General features: G+C 39.7%; 1 protein-coding gene across 3 annotated transcripts in view; it reads left to right on the forward strand.

Moving 5' to 3' along the window:
* Nucleotides 1–15,478, forward strand: part of zgc:91944 (uncharacterized protein LOC436941 homolog) — a 45,473-nt gene that overhangs the window by 24,200 nt on the left and 5,795 nt on the right. For all 3 annotated transcript variants that reach the window (XM_060942711.1, XM_060942710.1, XM_060942712.1), the window contains 3 exons: nucleotides 9,639–9,721; nucleotides 9,879–9,974; nucleotides 14,136–14,257. In XM_060942711.1, coding sequence (XP_060798694.1) covers nucleotides 9,639–9,721; nucleotides 9,879–9,974; nucleotides 14,136–14,257 — 301 coding nt within the window. The remainder of the gene's footprint in view (nucleotides 1–9,638; nucleotides 9,722–9,878; nucleotides 9,975–14,135; nucleotides 14,258–15,478) is intronic.

Raw genomic sequence — 15,478 nt, forward strand, 5'->3', positions numbered from 1 at the left:
ATGTGAAATGTATTTTTGTGCAATGCGCAACCACTCGATGTTTCGTATTTGAAAATGCAAATTATTAATATGTCTATAATACATTATATTTTCATAAGAAAACAATTAAGTGATCTGAGTCTCCGTTGAGGGGGCGGGGCTGTAGCCACGAGGGGGCAACGCCCCCCCCCCCCCCCCCCAACGGCGCTGGGTCCGATCTGATTTGCATAGATAATGAAATGAGATCCTGCCAAAAGGGCTTTATAGGGTTAGGATGATGGTACTGTTTTTAGCTATGCAAGAGATTAAGGTGCAGGAGAAGGTAAGTGCAGGATCATGAATAAAAGAACAACAAACAGTTACACACCATTCGCAGACGAATTCTTTGCTATGCTAAGGCGACTTATTTTAGATTTTTCGGATCACAGATCCGCCGACGGCAGTTAAATACTACCACTAGAAAAGTAAAAAGTCTGTGCGTATTTTTATTTTAACCACCGAAACGTACAAAAAGAAATGTAAAAAAAATAGTCACACATTTTTCTTGTAACAGCACTGTATCCCTGGTACTAGGTCATATTTCTTTAAGTAAAAAGTATTAGAACGTATATATCCACTTCAGCCGAGTCCGAAAACGAAACTATTAAGACATTGAGTATTCACTTGAATGTTTTTATGGTATCTACGACCGCTTTACGACAGTGTCAACCTCGTGCTGACCGTGGCTGACGCTGACAGCATGGATTCAGAGCTATCGCAACTGTACGTAAGCATAAAGTGTGGTAAAGAAAAGTCTTTTCACTGTCTCACTAACCAAAACGTGGGCGATTTTGTCTCTCAAGCGTTGAAAGTAAACAATGAAAAGATCAAAACGATCTTTGGTACTCAGAAAGAAGGTGGTGATGTAACAAGCGCAATGCCGAATATGCCTGCCATAATGTTAGTTCGCGATTTTGGCTGCAAGTATCTGACTGTGGAATTAGAAGAGGATGGTGCCGCAGAGAGTCATATATATATATATATATATATATATATATATATATATATATATATATATATATATATATGTGTATATATATATATATATATATATATATATATATATATATATATATATTAGTGCTGTCAAAAATGTCGCGTTATTATCGCGTTAACTTGACTCAATTTTAACGGCGATAATTTTTTTTATCGCGAGATTAACGCTCTGTGACATGATGTAGGTTTTTCATAAGCTTTTGAAACTGCCAGGAACTTGGAACAGAGACTTTGCGTAGAAAACCGATAGCAGCTAGACTGTAATGCCACGCCACGCACAGCCAGAGTCCTCTGCCCCTCCCCCCAAAGAACCAGCCCGGGCAGGGCGCGCTAGTAGAGATGGGATTTATGGCTCTTTGATGGGATCCGCATCTTTGTGATCCGTTCTTTGAAAAGAGCCGTTCAAAAGACTGGCTCATTTGGCTCTTTTTAAATATTTATTCAGTTTTAAGAAGACAGCGTCTAAAGAAGCCAGATCCCTCTGAACTGTAAACTCAATGCTATCCCAGAAATCCTTCCTGTAATATGCAAATTTGGCCGCCTCTGATTGGACAGCGCGACGCATCAACAGGCAGAAAGTGTAAAAGTACAAAATGTGTTAAGTGAGCTGAAACAGTAAAGATCAGATTCAATGCAATATTTATCAACAAACAACTTAAACTTAATATAATAGTGTACTTTATATTATAATCAAGCATGTCAAGCCTACCGTCACTGTGTAACCTGTCTCTCTGATTGGAGTTGTAGACTAACTCAAACAGTAGATCATTTCACTCATGGTTCTCTTGCTAGCCCCGCGCTGGTGCTCGGCTTAGGTTTCACTTTGCAGTGGCTGTGTCAAGACGTGTTATGCTTTGCAATAAAAAAAAAACATTGGTACAAAGCAAGCCCATTCACTTTTTTATGCTGATAAGAGAATTACAATGGTTTTTTATGTGACAAAAATGTGCGATTAAATTGTGATTAATCGCGAGTTAACTATGACAGTCGCGACATTAATCGCGATTAAATATTTTAATTGCTTGACAGCACTAATATATAAAAAAGTGTGTGTGTATGTATGTAAAGTATATCTCTTGAATTTAAATTATTTTATCATCTTAATCCGACATTGAAATTTTGCCATGCAAAAAAAAAAATTGGACAAGGACATTTTTATTTTTATTTCGACCGACATCAAAAATATGTTGAAAAAATCCATGAACCTAAAGATAAAAAATGGGTGGCCTAACGCTTCTTAGTAATAGGGTTTAACATTATGGTATTGTGGGCCATGACCTCTTTGTACAAACAAATGCATTTTATTTATTTATTTATTTATTTTCACACCGTGTACTGCTGTTCATATGTTTAAATACAATGCCCGAAGAAGATCCCTGTGTGGGATGGAAAATTTGCTATCGGGAACTGGCTTTTTGTTAATTTAAGCCTCGGTCACAGCCGGACGTACGATTTTTTGGCCGTGCAATTTTTGGCGTTTCCCAAATCGCTGCGTTTTTTTTTTTTTGGTTCGTGGAGAACGTAGTTGTGGTGACCATGAAGGAGTAAGATCACCGCGCACCCAACGTACAACCCGGAAGTCGAACGTGCGTACCACGCACGAAATCTGAGGCTGCTCGGACGTACGGCTGTCGCTTCATTCGTACAGCCAACGCACCTTCAAACGTGCACTAATCGTACTGACTGTGCGTTCCATGCAGGCTTTGTATGAAGGTTGCAAGAACTGCACACGATCTGTACGTTGTGCGTACCAACGGCGTTCGTTTGTTGCACTGCAGCGATTAGAGAGGGGTATATATATATATTTCGGCATACTTTGGTTTCTCACTGTGAAAATGGCAATGCCTCCGCAAAGACTTCGTCTCAAACTTCTGGTCTGCTGGCCACTGTCGGGGTCTTCATCCTCCTCCTCACTGCTCCTTGTCCTCTCTCTCTCCTCCCTCTCTGCCACCGTCTCTCTCTCTCCTCCGTCTCCGACACCTTTTCTATCCTCCTCTTCCCTTTTGCCTTCGGCATATTGAATTGAAGCGATGCAATTAAATTAAATGAAATTGGGTTTTCTCTCAATCAAAGCCTATGTGTACAAATGGCCGTAGGCACCCCTGCAGCTTTATATACCCGAGTTTTCGTGCAATTGACGCCCTCTCGCCGTACGGCCAATGCACGGCCGACTTACTTGGCACGCATGGATGACGTACGAAATATCTGAACATGTGTTGGCTGCACTAATTACGTATGTGGGGCGCACAACACACATACGGAGTCCGCAAGTGCAACGTACGAAAAAAATTGACATTTTGCCCAAACCTGACACCAGCAAATCGTACGAAAGACGCACGTCGGCCATACGGAAGACACACGAGGCCGTAAGTTTGTCTTGCAACCTGAAAAAAACGTAAGCGCCCGTAGAGTTTGTTTGACATGACAAAGAACCTCTGCGGCCAGTCTACGGCTCGAAAATCAGCACGTCACACGCGCGCCCTCCGTGCGTTTCTTTGTGTTTTTTGCACGTAGACCGGCCGTAGGAGCACGTACGGCCGGTTGTGACCGAGGCATTATATTTAGTGCCGTTCCTTTGTTTTTTATTTTATATAATATTATAAAATTCATTCACTGGATATGAGTAATCGTGCGCTCTGATTGGCTACTCTACTACTAGGCTATCAGCTCATATACCGTGAATGGAGAAAAACAAAATGGCGGAGTGTGTTGCTGAACCAACCGACAATAGAATAAAAACTCTACTCAAAAACAAAACCCAAAAAAATACAAAAAAAGCAACTAAATATGGAATAAAAGTATTTGATGCTAAGAACTTTTTTCAAGAATTATTATTATTATTATTATAGCATTTTCCACAAATTGCTACTGTCGTTTCACCAGTTTGTTTACCTTCTAAGCAGAAATGTTTTGTATAAAGATTTTATTTATTGAATTAAAAAATAATAAAAATGCTCCGTTTCTCAAAATCCAGTGAAAGTGGATATAATAAAATAGTAATTCCATTCAATCTCGTCATACATGGCTTATAGCCAGCTCGGTGCTATGCGCCTTGTCGGCTATCAGCTCATGTACGACTCAATTTCGTGGAAGAACTGTTAAATAGACACAGGTTTTTTACTGGGAAATATGCCACTCATATTTTTCAGTCGAACTACATCCAGGACATTGAGTAACATATATTTTCCAATATCTTCACTCGTGAGTATATCGATGACGTCACTCCTAGTGTTTTCCCACTGACTACACTGTGTGCTGTCAAAATGGCGAACCGGTTCAAAAGTAAAATTCTTTTGATTAAGTTTTTTTTTTTTTTTGTGGATGTGTCCATATAATATAAAGAATTTTACAGTAGCGCGAAGATATGAAATTTATCTTCTGTGTTTGCTCTGCTCACTCGTGAAATATACGTTCATCACACGAAAATAAACTTCATATCTTTGTGCCACCATGTAATATCCTCTATATATACACTAATCAGCCATAAAATTAAAAACGCTGACCGTTAAAGTGAATTACACTAATTTATGTTGTTGCAATGGCACCTGTCAAGGGGTGTGATATATTAGGCAGCAAGAGAGCGGTCACTTCTTGAAGTTGATGTGTTGGAAGCAGGAAAATGGGCAAGCGTAAGGATCGGCGTGACTTTGACAAGGGCCAGATTGTGATAGTGAGATGACTGGGTCTGAGCGTCTCCAAAATTGCACGGCTTGTGGGGTGTTCCCGGTACGCAGTGGTTAGTACCTACCAAAAGTGGTCCAAGGAAGGACAGCTGGTGAACTGGTGGTGACAGGGTCATGGGTGTCGAAGGCTCATTGATTCACATGGGGCATGAAGGCTAGCCCATATGGTCCAATCCTACACAAGAGCTACTGTAGCACAAACTGCTGAAAAAGTTAATGCTGGCTAAAACAGAAAGGTGGCCCTTGTCAAAGTCGCTCAGATCCGTAAGCTTGCCCATTTTTCCTGCTTCCAACACATTAACTTCGAGAACTGACTGTTCTCTTGCTGCCTACTATATCCCACCCCTTGACAAGTGCCAATGTAATAACAATCAATCACTTGACCTGTCAGTGTTTTTAATTTTATGGTTGATTGGTGTGTATATAGGGCTTATGGATACAGCATAATAATAACTGTCCGGGTTTGCTGTGTGCAGAGGTGGACAAAATACCCAACTTCATTACTTAAATTGCCATTCCACCATTGGATGTATTCTTTGGCATAAAATACAATATATTTTATGACAACATGACTAGACAGAGAAATCTTTTAGCTTCAAAATGATATATCAAACATAATTTTTTGACAACAACAAGTATATTAATTTTGCGACCAAAGTCACCTACCCTTTTAATTTCCGCGCGGTAGTGAAACGTGATGTCATCGGCAGGTTCCCCTTCTTGTGTACCACGTCACGTGTGACGTGGCACAGATTATCAGCAATGGCGGATAGAACGCGATTTCCACTTGTCGATTGCTGTGCCGATATTCACCATCGACCGTCTCCTTTGGGCATCACTTGCTATTTTCCTTCGCTTCTTTTCCGAAGCTGACAATCGCATTCTATCCGCCATTGCTAATAATCTGTGCCACGTCACACGTGACGTGGTACACAAGAAGGGGAACCTGCCGATGACATCACGTTTCACTACCGCGCGGAAATTAAAAGGGTAGGTGACTTTGGTCGCAAAATTAATATACTTGTTGTTGTCAAAAAATTATGTTTGATATATCATTTTGAAGCTAAAAGATTTCTCTGTCTAGTCATGTTGTCATAAAATATATTGTATTTTATGCCAAAAAAATACATCCAATGGTGGAATGGCACTTTAAATCAAAGTACAGATCCTACTGGTTAAATGTTACTCCGATACAAGTGAAAGTTGTCCAGTCAAATTTTTACTTAAGTTAAAGTACTGTAGTACTTGCTTTTAAAAATACTTAAGTATTAAAAGTACATTTTCTGTCAACGCGTTGTTGTATTATTGCCACATCGCTTACAATACCTCATGCCTCTGAAGCAACCTACTGGATTATTTTGTGAGTTCTCAAAATAAATGTATGTTGTGCCGTCATGGTGGTTTAACGTTAAGCTAGCTATTCAGTGAAGCTCCATCTGACATGCTAGCAAACTCTTTTTAAACTCAAAATCATATTGGGTAGCTAACTGTTAGGTTTCTTCACCTCTGGCCCTCACCATCTCGAGATCAGTCCCCTCGTGTCTGGGGGTGAGTCGCGAAAGAAAGACAGGAACCCCACAAAGTAGTTTGCAATCTTTATTCACAAGTCCCCCCTGAGACGAGAGTATACAAGGGGTTGTGTGTGTGTGTGTGTGTGTGTGTGTGTGTGTGTGAGTGAAACCTTGGATCAATCATAAGCAATATATTTCATATCAACGGATGTTTTTTAACAACTCAGCAACTCAGCATTTACGCACGTCAAAGCGTGAGATGTTTTTTATGACAATTTTAAACAAAGACATGTTTATGTCTAGTCTAGCAAAGAAGCGTGTGTCTTCTCCACTGGAGGAAGGTCACACAGTAACTTGGTACACAGTTACACAGGAAACAGAAGGTCACAGAAGAATTCAATGCCTTCTAGCTGAAATAGTAAAATAGAACAGAACAATATTAAGAATAAATCCTTACAATTTTGTCACAAAATAAATTACTGCCTTCTTGGTCAAGAATAAATACTTACACTAACATTGCTAGAAAAGAAAGATTTCTACATCGTTTATTTGGCAGGATTATGCTAAAACATATTTCTGAAACCACTTCAGATAAGTTAATGTTATTCATGTTAGCGTAACTCCATTTTTACATGCTAACTAACAGTGTCCAAGTTAACTAGCTATGTGTAAACGTTAGCCGTGGACAAGGTGATGGCAACTTGGCAGGCAAATCCATTCATTGACTAACCAGACTGCATTGCTATTGCAATGTTACCGCTAGCTCTAAAAGCACGGACAACTTTATTTACAAGATTTCTCTTGGAATAAAACATTTGCATCCCTCAGTACAGTGGTATGCAAAAGTTTGGGCACCCCGGTCAAAATTACTGTGAACAGTTAAGCAAGTTGAAGATGAATTGATCTCCAAAAGGCATAAAGTTAAAGATGACTCATTCCCTTTATATTTTAAGCAAATTTTTTTCTTCATCTTTTACATTTTCAAAATGACAAAAAAAAGGAAAAGGCCTGGAAGCAAAAGTTTGGGCACCCTGCATGGTTAGTACCTAGTAGCACCCCCTTTGGTAAGTATCACAGCTTGTAAATGTTTTTTGTAGCCAGCCAAGAGTCTTTCAGTTCTTGTTTGAGGAACTTTCATCCATTCTTCCTTGCAAAAGTCTTCCAGTTCTGAGAGATTCCTGGGCCGTCTTGCATGCACTGCTCTTTTGAGGTCTATCCACAGATTTTCAATGATGTTGAGGGCCATGGTAAAACCTTCAGGTTGCGCCTCTTGAGGTAGTCTATTGTGGATTTTGAGATGTGTTTTGGATCATTATCCATTTGTAGAAGCCATCCTCTTTTCAACTTCAGCTTTTTTACAGATGGGGTTATGTTTGCTTCCAGAATTTGTTGGAATTTCATTGAATCCATTCTTCCCTCTACCCATGAAATGTTCCCTGAGCCACTGGCTGCACCACAACCCCAAAGCATGATTGATCCACCCCCATGCTTAACGGTTGGAGAGGTGTTCTTTTCATGAAATTCTGTGCCCTTTTTTCTCCAAACATACCTTTGCTTGTTGCTGCCAAAGAGTTTCATTTTAACCTCATTGGTCCACAGGACCTGTTTCCAAAATGCATCAGGCTTGTTTAGGTGTTCTTTTGCAAACTTCTGATGCTGAATTTTGTGGTGAGGACGCAGGAGAGGTTTTCTTCTGATGACTCTTCCATGAAGGCCATATTTGTGCAGGTGTCGCTGAACAGTAGAACAATGTACCACAACTCCAGAGTCTGCTAAATCTTCCAGAAGGTCTTTTGCAGTCAAGCGGAGGTTCTGATTTGCCTTTCTAGCAATCCTACGAGCAACTCTCTCTGAAAGTTTTCCTGGTTTTCCAGACCTTATCTTGACCTCCACTGTTCCTGTTACCTGCCATTTCTTAATTACATTTCGAACTGAGGAAATGGCAACCTGAAATTGTTTTGCTATCTTCTTATAGCCTTCTCTTTCTTTGTGGGCCTCAACCATTTTCAGAGTGGTAGGAAGCTGCTTAGAAGAACCCATGGCTGCTGATTTTTGGGACTAGGTTAGAGGAGCCTGGGTATTTATAAAGCTTTGAAATTTGCATCACCTGGCCTTTCCTAATGATGAGTGTGAACAAGCCATAATCCGAACAAACTAATTAAGGTCTGAGACCTTGGTCAAAGTGATCGGAGCGCTCAAATCTCCTAGGGTTCCCATACTTTTGCAAGTTACTCCTTTCCTTTTTCACTCTAAAATTGTACAAAACCAAAATATTGCTTAAAATGTTGAAAAGTGTGTTTCATCTTTAATTTTATGCCTTTTTGGAGTTCATTTCATCTTCAACTTGCTTAACTGTTCACAGTAACAGTAATTTTGACCAGGGGTGCCCAAACTTTTGCATACCGCTGTACGCTTCCACAGGTTGGACGTCGAGTTTTTGTAGGCCGTGATGTGGTTTGGTTTTGGCAAACAAAGCAAACATTTAAAACGAAACGAATCTTGAATGCTTGCAGAAAACTGAAACATGGGTTCTAGGTATGGCCATGGGTGCGTCCATTCCTCAGAAGAACCGCTTCCTTCCATGATCGTGTTTAAATAATGCTGCTGAGACATCATTGAACTTGATTTTATACAGTTTATGGATGTGACGTGACCCTAGTGATTACTGACAGGCTGTCTCAGTGTCACCTGCGAATAAACCAATCACGTTTTAGAAAAGAAAAACACATCCACTTTCTAAGCTGCTTCATAGTAACGAGTAACGAGGACCTTGATAGAAATGTAGTGGAGTGAAAAGTACGATATTTTTGTTTTTCAAATGTAGTGAAGTTAGTCATAAGTTTCCAAAAAAAAATTATACTCAAGTAAAGTACAGTTACTCAAAAAGTGTACTTAAGTACAGTACTCAAGTAAATGTATGTCGTTACTGTCCACCTCTGGCTGTAGGTAGAGTTCAGTGAAGGAAGATAGTTGTTAAAAATGGTCTCTCTTTGTGTACTTTACATCATAACAAAAAAAAAGTCCTTCCCACGCCATGTGGCACATAGGGTGGCGCCGATCTCCATTTCCATAGCCCTCGGCCTCTCGCCTATTACATAGCTAGGGTTACAGTGGGGGGCTAATCCTCTGGTAACCGCAAGAGTTTGACTCCCCACTCGCATCTGTATTGCAGCGTACCTTGCCAGACGGCAGTAGGCATTTACTTTACTTTACATCATAACCAGCTGAATGTTCACAGACATGTTAACTTAGAAATTGGATATAATAATAATAATAATAAAAGCTTTGAGTTTGGGTTATGTATATTAATTCAATGCAAATGTTCTCTTTTGGATGTCTGACGACAAAAATTTCTTCAGGATGAAATGTGTCACTGGCTGTTCGTACTAACAATAAACTGGCCCTGATTTGTTGTTTTGTCTTTCTTCAGTTTCTTTATAGAGAATCAGTATCCTGACGAAGCCAAACGAGAGGAGATTGCCAACGCCTGCAACTCTGTCATCCAAAAACCAGGTGAGAAACCTAGAACTGTTTCGTCTGCAGATCAACAGCATTCTCCCGTTCTCTGTCCCTGCCACATTGTGATGGTACCCGACAGAATAAATCAGATTAGCTCGTACAAATTAAAATGAAATAATCCCATTCTTCTGTGTGTGAAATTCTGTTCCAGGGTGCAAACTTTCTGAGTTTGAGAGAGTCACTGCTCTGAAAGTGTACAACTGGTTCGCCAATCGCAGGAAGGAGATGAAGAGACGTGCCAATATCGGTGAGATGGCCTGCAATTCATCAGAATCGTATACTAAATCATATGATGATGAATTATTTGATTATTATACCAAAGGATTTCTATGGTGGCTACTTCAATTAAAACGGCTTAAACATGTCTGTAGTCATTAATATGGTAAAGATGACTGTGATTAGGGTTGTTTTACAATCAGGGTACAAAGTTTGTGTCACAGGGGTCCAAGATTCAAATTGATTCAAACTGGTTCTTGTACAGTACCAGTTTTTAAGTGAAGGACAAGTTAAAGAACAGATTTCAGGTAATTTTTTGACATGTGTATGGTAGTTTTGTGTAATCTGCTATAAGATGGGCGAAACAAATGAAGTGATTCTCGGAGAGGACTTTTTTTTTTGAACAATTCAGAATCCACTACTTCCATAGTGCTTTTAAATATAAGGCTGTAAGCTTTGTGTTAGTTGTCTCTAATATTTATGTCCCAATATCTTGACCACATTTTAGGATGAAAATAATCATTTTAGATATGTTATTTTATATTGAAAAATTAGCTGTCTCGGAGAGGACTTTTTTTTGACACAATTACTAATTTGATCAAAATAGTCTGAAAACTTACTGGCATTCAACATTAAAACTTAACTATGTTTCCAATGATATGGAACCAAATATGTGTTTTATGGTATAAAGAATGATTTAAGTGCATCCCTTTTGGAGCGACCTGTGGTCAAAAAAGCACTTTTTCTAAATGACACGAGTAATTTTGCTAAATATGACATATATTGCCGTACATTCACCCAAAATAACGTTATCACCAAATGTTTTTTTGCATGGTAAATAGAGCTATCACAGGGCTACAATAAACAACCAAGTTTATTTAGTCAAGCCTTTTGATATTGAAGATAATAAGTGTTAAATGTGATTTTTAGCTTGCGTACCCTGATTGTAAAACAACCCGTTAGTATTTTCTTCATTGTCGGAGCTTTGTGACACTCCAAGATAAAGTTGTTCCTTTATGGTTTCGAACGTGAGAAAGTCTTCAGGATGAAGATTGTACAACTTGTAATTGCTCAATAACATGGCAAGCTGCATTTTATGTCCTATTAACTTCAAGAGAGAGGGAAAAAAAACATTTTGGTGAGAAATCAATGGTTTATAACTGCTAGAACATAAGTGATAATAGGAGCTACCTTCTGTGATGGACATTCCAACTTGACTCTCAATGGACAAACGTAGGATGTCCTTCTATAATAAGTAAAATTGTTTGTTTGCATTGGAAAATGGCTGGGGTAATAAAACACTTTGGGTTAAAATAATTACCAGGAACTCCGCTCTATACCACCATGCTATTGATTATTTTCCTCTAACCGCACATCCTGTTGCATTTTATTCCTTACATACGATTGCCTAGTGCAGGGGTTCTCAACCTTTTCTACTTTGAGTTCCACCTATTCATATTTGTAATGAGTCGGGGCCCATTAAAAAAGATCCCCAATTATTTTGGCTCATCTATTCTATTAGAATCTAATAATCTACTGTAAAGTGCATTCATGGGATGCAACATCACTCTCTGTTCCAGATGGGAGCCCAGGAATGAAATAAATGCAATAAAAACAAACTGTTTTTAATTGTAGGTATTGTATTTAAAACTGTATGGATGTGCCAGAAGCCAAACCATGCATGCAGGGCATTATCAGTCAAAAGGGATTAATGATCCAAAAGTGGAGTCTGGTCCATTAACACAAGAACTTATTGCCATGATTGTGTACAGCAAACAAGCAAGTTATTAAAACCAAGAAGTGGATATAGAAACCACTCAGTGGGATAAGATCCTTACACACGAACAAAGAAGGATTTTTCCTATGACTTGGAAACTCATTCATCTGTTGATTTCCCTGACATTTCAAACTACCTGGTGCTGCAGACATCGTTCTACATGGACACACAGATTAAAACCTGGAAGAGCATGGAGGAGAACAACTTATGTGTGGCTGGGGTAAAGATCTGGGGATCAGGACACTACAAAATAGACGGATCTAAGTGCAGGAAGAGCGTTTATTAGCAGGCATGATATTTACAGTGGTTTGTGAACCCTTTAGAACTTTCTATATTTCTGCATAAATATGACCTAAAAAATCATCAAATTTTCACACAAGTCCTAAAAGTAGATAAAGAGAACCCAGTTAAACAAATGAGACAAAAATATTATACTTGGTCATTTATTTATTTATTGAGGAAAATGATCCAATATTACACATCTGTGAGTGGCAAAAGTATGTGAACCTTTGCTTTCAGTATCTGGTGTGACCCCCTTGTGCAGCAATAACTGCAACTAAACGTTTCCGGTAACCGTTGATCAGTCCTGCACACTGGCTTGGAGGAATTTTAGCCCATTCCTCTGTACAGAACAGCTTCAACTCTGGGATGTTGGTGGGTTTTGTCACATGAACTGCTCGCTTCAGGTCCTTCCACAACATTTTGATTGGATTAAGGTCAGGACTTTGACTTGGCCATTCCAAAACATTAACTTTATTCTTCTTTAACCATTCTTTGGTAGAACGACTTGTGTGCTTAGGGTCGTTGTCTTGCTGCATGACCCACCTTCTCTTGAGATTCAGTTCATGGACAGATGTCCTGACATTTTCCTTTAGAATTCGCTGGTATAATTCAGAATTCATTGTTCCATCAATGATGACAAGCAGTCGTGGCCCAGATGCAGCAAAACAGGCCCAAACCGTGACACTACCACCACCATGTTTCACAGATGGGATAAGGTTCTTATGCTGGAATGCAGTGTTTCCCTTTCTCCAAACATAACGCTTCTTATTTAAACCAAAAAGTTCTATTTTGGTCTCATCCGTCCACAAAACATTTTTCCAATAGCCTTCTGGCTTGTCCACATGATCTTTAGCAAACTGCAGACATGCAGCAATATTCTTTTTAGAGAGCAGTAGCTTTCTTCTTGCAATTCTGCCATGCACACCATTGTTGTTCAGTGTTCTCCTGATGGTGGACTCATTAACATTAGCCAATGTGAGAGAGGCCTTCAGTTGCTTAGAAGTTACCCTGGGGTCCTTTGTGACCTTGCCGACTATTACACACCTTGCTCTTGGAGTGATCTTTGTTGGTCGACCACTCCTGGAGAGGGTAACAGTGGTATTGAATTTCCTCCATTTGTACACAATCTGTCTGACTGTGGATTGGTGGAGTCCAAACTCTTTACAGATGGTTTTGTAACCTTTTCCAGCCTGATGAGCATCAACAACGCTTTTTCTGAGGTCCTCAGAAATCTCCTTTGTTCGTGCCATGATGCACTTCCACAAACATGTGTTGTGAAGATCAGACTTTGATAGATCCCTGTTCTTTAAATAAAACAGGGTGCCCACTCACACCTGATTGTCATCCCATTGATTGAAAACACCTGACTCTAATTTCACCTTCAAATTAGCTGCTAATCCGAGAGGTCCACATACTTTTGCCACTCACAAAGATGTAATATTGGATCATTTTCCTCAATAACTAAATGACCAAGTATAATATTTTTGTCTCATTTGTTTAACTGGGTTCTTTTTATCTACTTTAAGGACTTGTGTGAAAATCTGATGATGTTTTAGGTCATATTTATGCAGAAATATAGAAAATTCTAAAGGGTTCACAAACTTTCAAGCATCACTGTACAAAAGCAAAACAGAAAGCAGAATCATAAAGCAGAGTATTTAAACAGTGTTTCAACATGGCTAGAAACAAACGTGATGATGATGATACTTCGCAAAGCCTCCGTGAAAACAGCATCCATATCTGTGCATGCTGGTTGCGCTCAAATCAGTATCAGGTGTTTCTCATAACGACTGGGATCCAAGCGTGTGCACAATGCGCTCCGTGTGCGCGTGTGGCCGCTCGAGCTGCACCAGGCTCAAGTGTGCAAAGGCGTAACAGTCAAGTGTTCACACGCTGTGCGACCACAACTTTTAGCTCACGTGTATATCGCCACCAAAATGCCTCATTTTCCTCGATTAAAAAATCGCAGCCCACTAGATGACGCTTAGTGGGCCGTGACCCAGGGGTTGAGAAATACTGGCCTAGTAGATGGAAGTAACAGTTATGGAATGTAGTTGGAAGTAACTGCTGTGTATTGATTAGTTTTCTCTCATTTCCTCACTTTACATGAACCACCCTGTCTCACCTTCTCAGAGGCTGCCATCCTTGAGAGCCATGGCATCGAAGTTCCAAGCCCCAGCTGTCACTCGAATGGTGAAGAGGTTGAGAACCAAGAGTTTGGAGATCAAGTGGTGAATCAGCGATTTCCAGATCAGGTGAGATATTAACTAATCCGCTCTCAGTGCCCTGTTTTAGTGATGATAACTCGGATAGAAAATGGCAGCAGAACTGAAAAACCCATGGACATGATTGGATGAAGAGGAGCTGAAGGAGGTAGTACTGTAGGTTGAGAACCACACAAGTGATTGCCAGTTGTGCGCACAGAACTGCTTTTTTAACGCCTTATTGTGTAATGAACTAAGTTGGTTCTGTTTCCCAAATTATACACACATTAGTAATTTAAACCACAGACCCTGACCAGAATAAAGGATTTACTGAAATTGAATGAATGAATATGATAAATAGAAGGGATGCAGCCTTGTCTGAATACATTATTCAAAATGAAAGGATGACATTTCCAAGGGTCTAGAAGTAGGGTTCATGTTTAATAAAACAACAAGAAGGGAAAATCTTTTCCAGTTTAAACTATTCCCACTTTAATCTGAATATAGACACCTGTAGAGGACTTTCACGTGACGTCATCACAACTGCGGATTTTATTTACGCAGCCATATTGCCAGGCAAGCTTTGTGTTTGCCAGCGACTGGCACAAGTGTATGCGAGTGATTTGTAAGTCCAATTCAGTACATCTACAGATAAACTTGTAGAAGTTACAGCTAAAAGAACAATGCCAGAGACCCGTGGATGTAATAACAGACGTGGAGATAAGCCTGGTTTAAATTTTCACCGCTTCCCAGCGAACCCAGAAAGATGAGAAAAATGGCAAGCTGCAGTTAAACGGGAAGACTGGATGCCAGCAAAACATTCCCGTGTGTGTGGAAAACATTTTATATCAGGTTAATGTGAAAGCTCTGTGCAACGGTAAAATGTATATCTGGATATGGGCTTTGGACGCGATATATTTTATTAGACCTAATGCTTGGCGAGACTAACAGCATGTTTTGTTATGTACTCAGGGATGAGAGTTTTCCGCTTTTTGGCGGATTTCCGCTTTTTCTGAGCAAAAATCGATATTATGCCAAATCCGTTGAGATTTTTTTTTTCATTGAGGGGGGTTGGGGTATGTTCCTTCATGATACTCAAGCGTATGACGATGTTACATGTTTACATTTTTGCCATCTTTAGTCTCGCTAAGTCTCGCGGTAGAATACGTGTTTTCTACAATGTAATTGGCCAAAACATTGCTGGCGAGAGCATGATAGCCAATCATAACAGTTCTTACAAGAGTGTGGGAGAGAACAAAAGCCAATCATAAC

This window comes from Neoarius graeffei, chromosome 16, assembly GCF_027579695.1.
Source record: "Neoarius graeffei isolate fNeoGra1 chromosome 16, fNeoGra1.pri, whole genome shotgun sequence".
In the NCBI taxonomy this organism is placed as follows: Eukaryota; Metazoa; Chordata; class Actinopteri; order Siluriformes; family Ariidae; genus Neoarius; species Neoarius graeffei.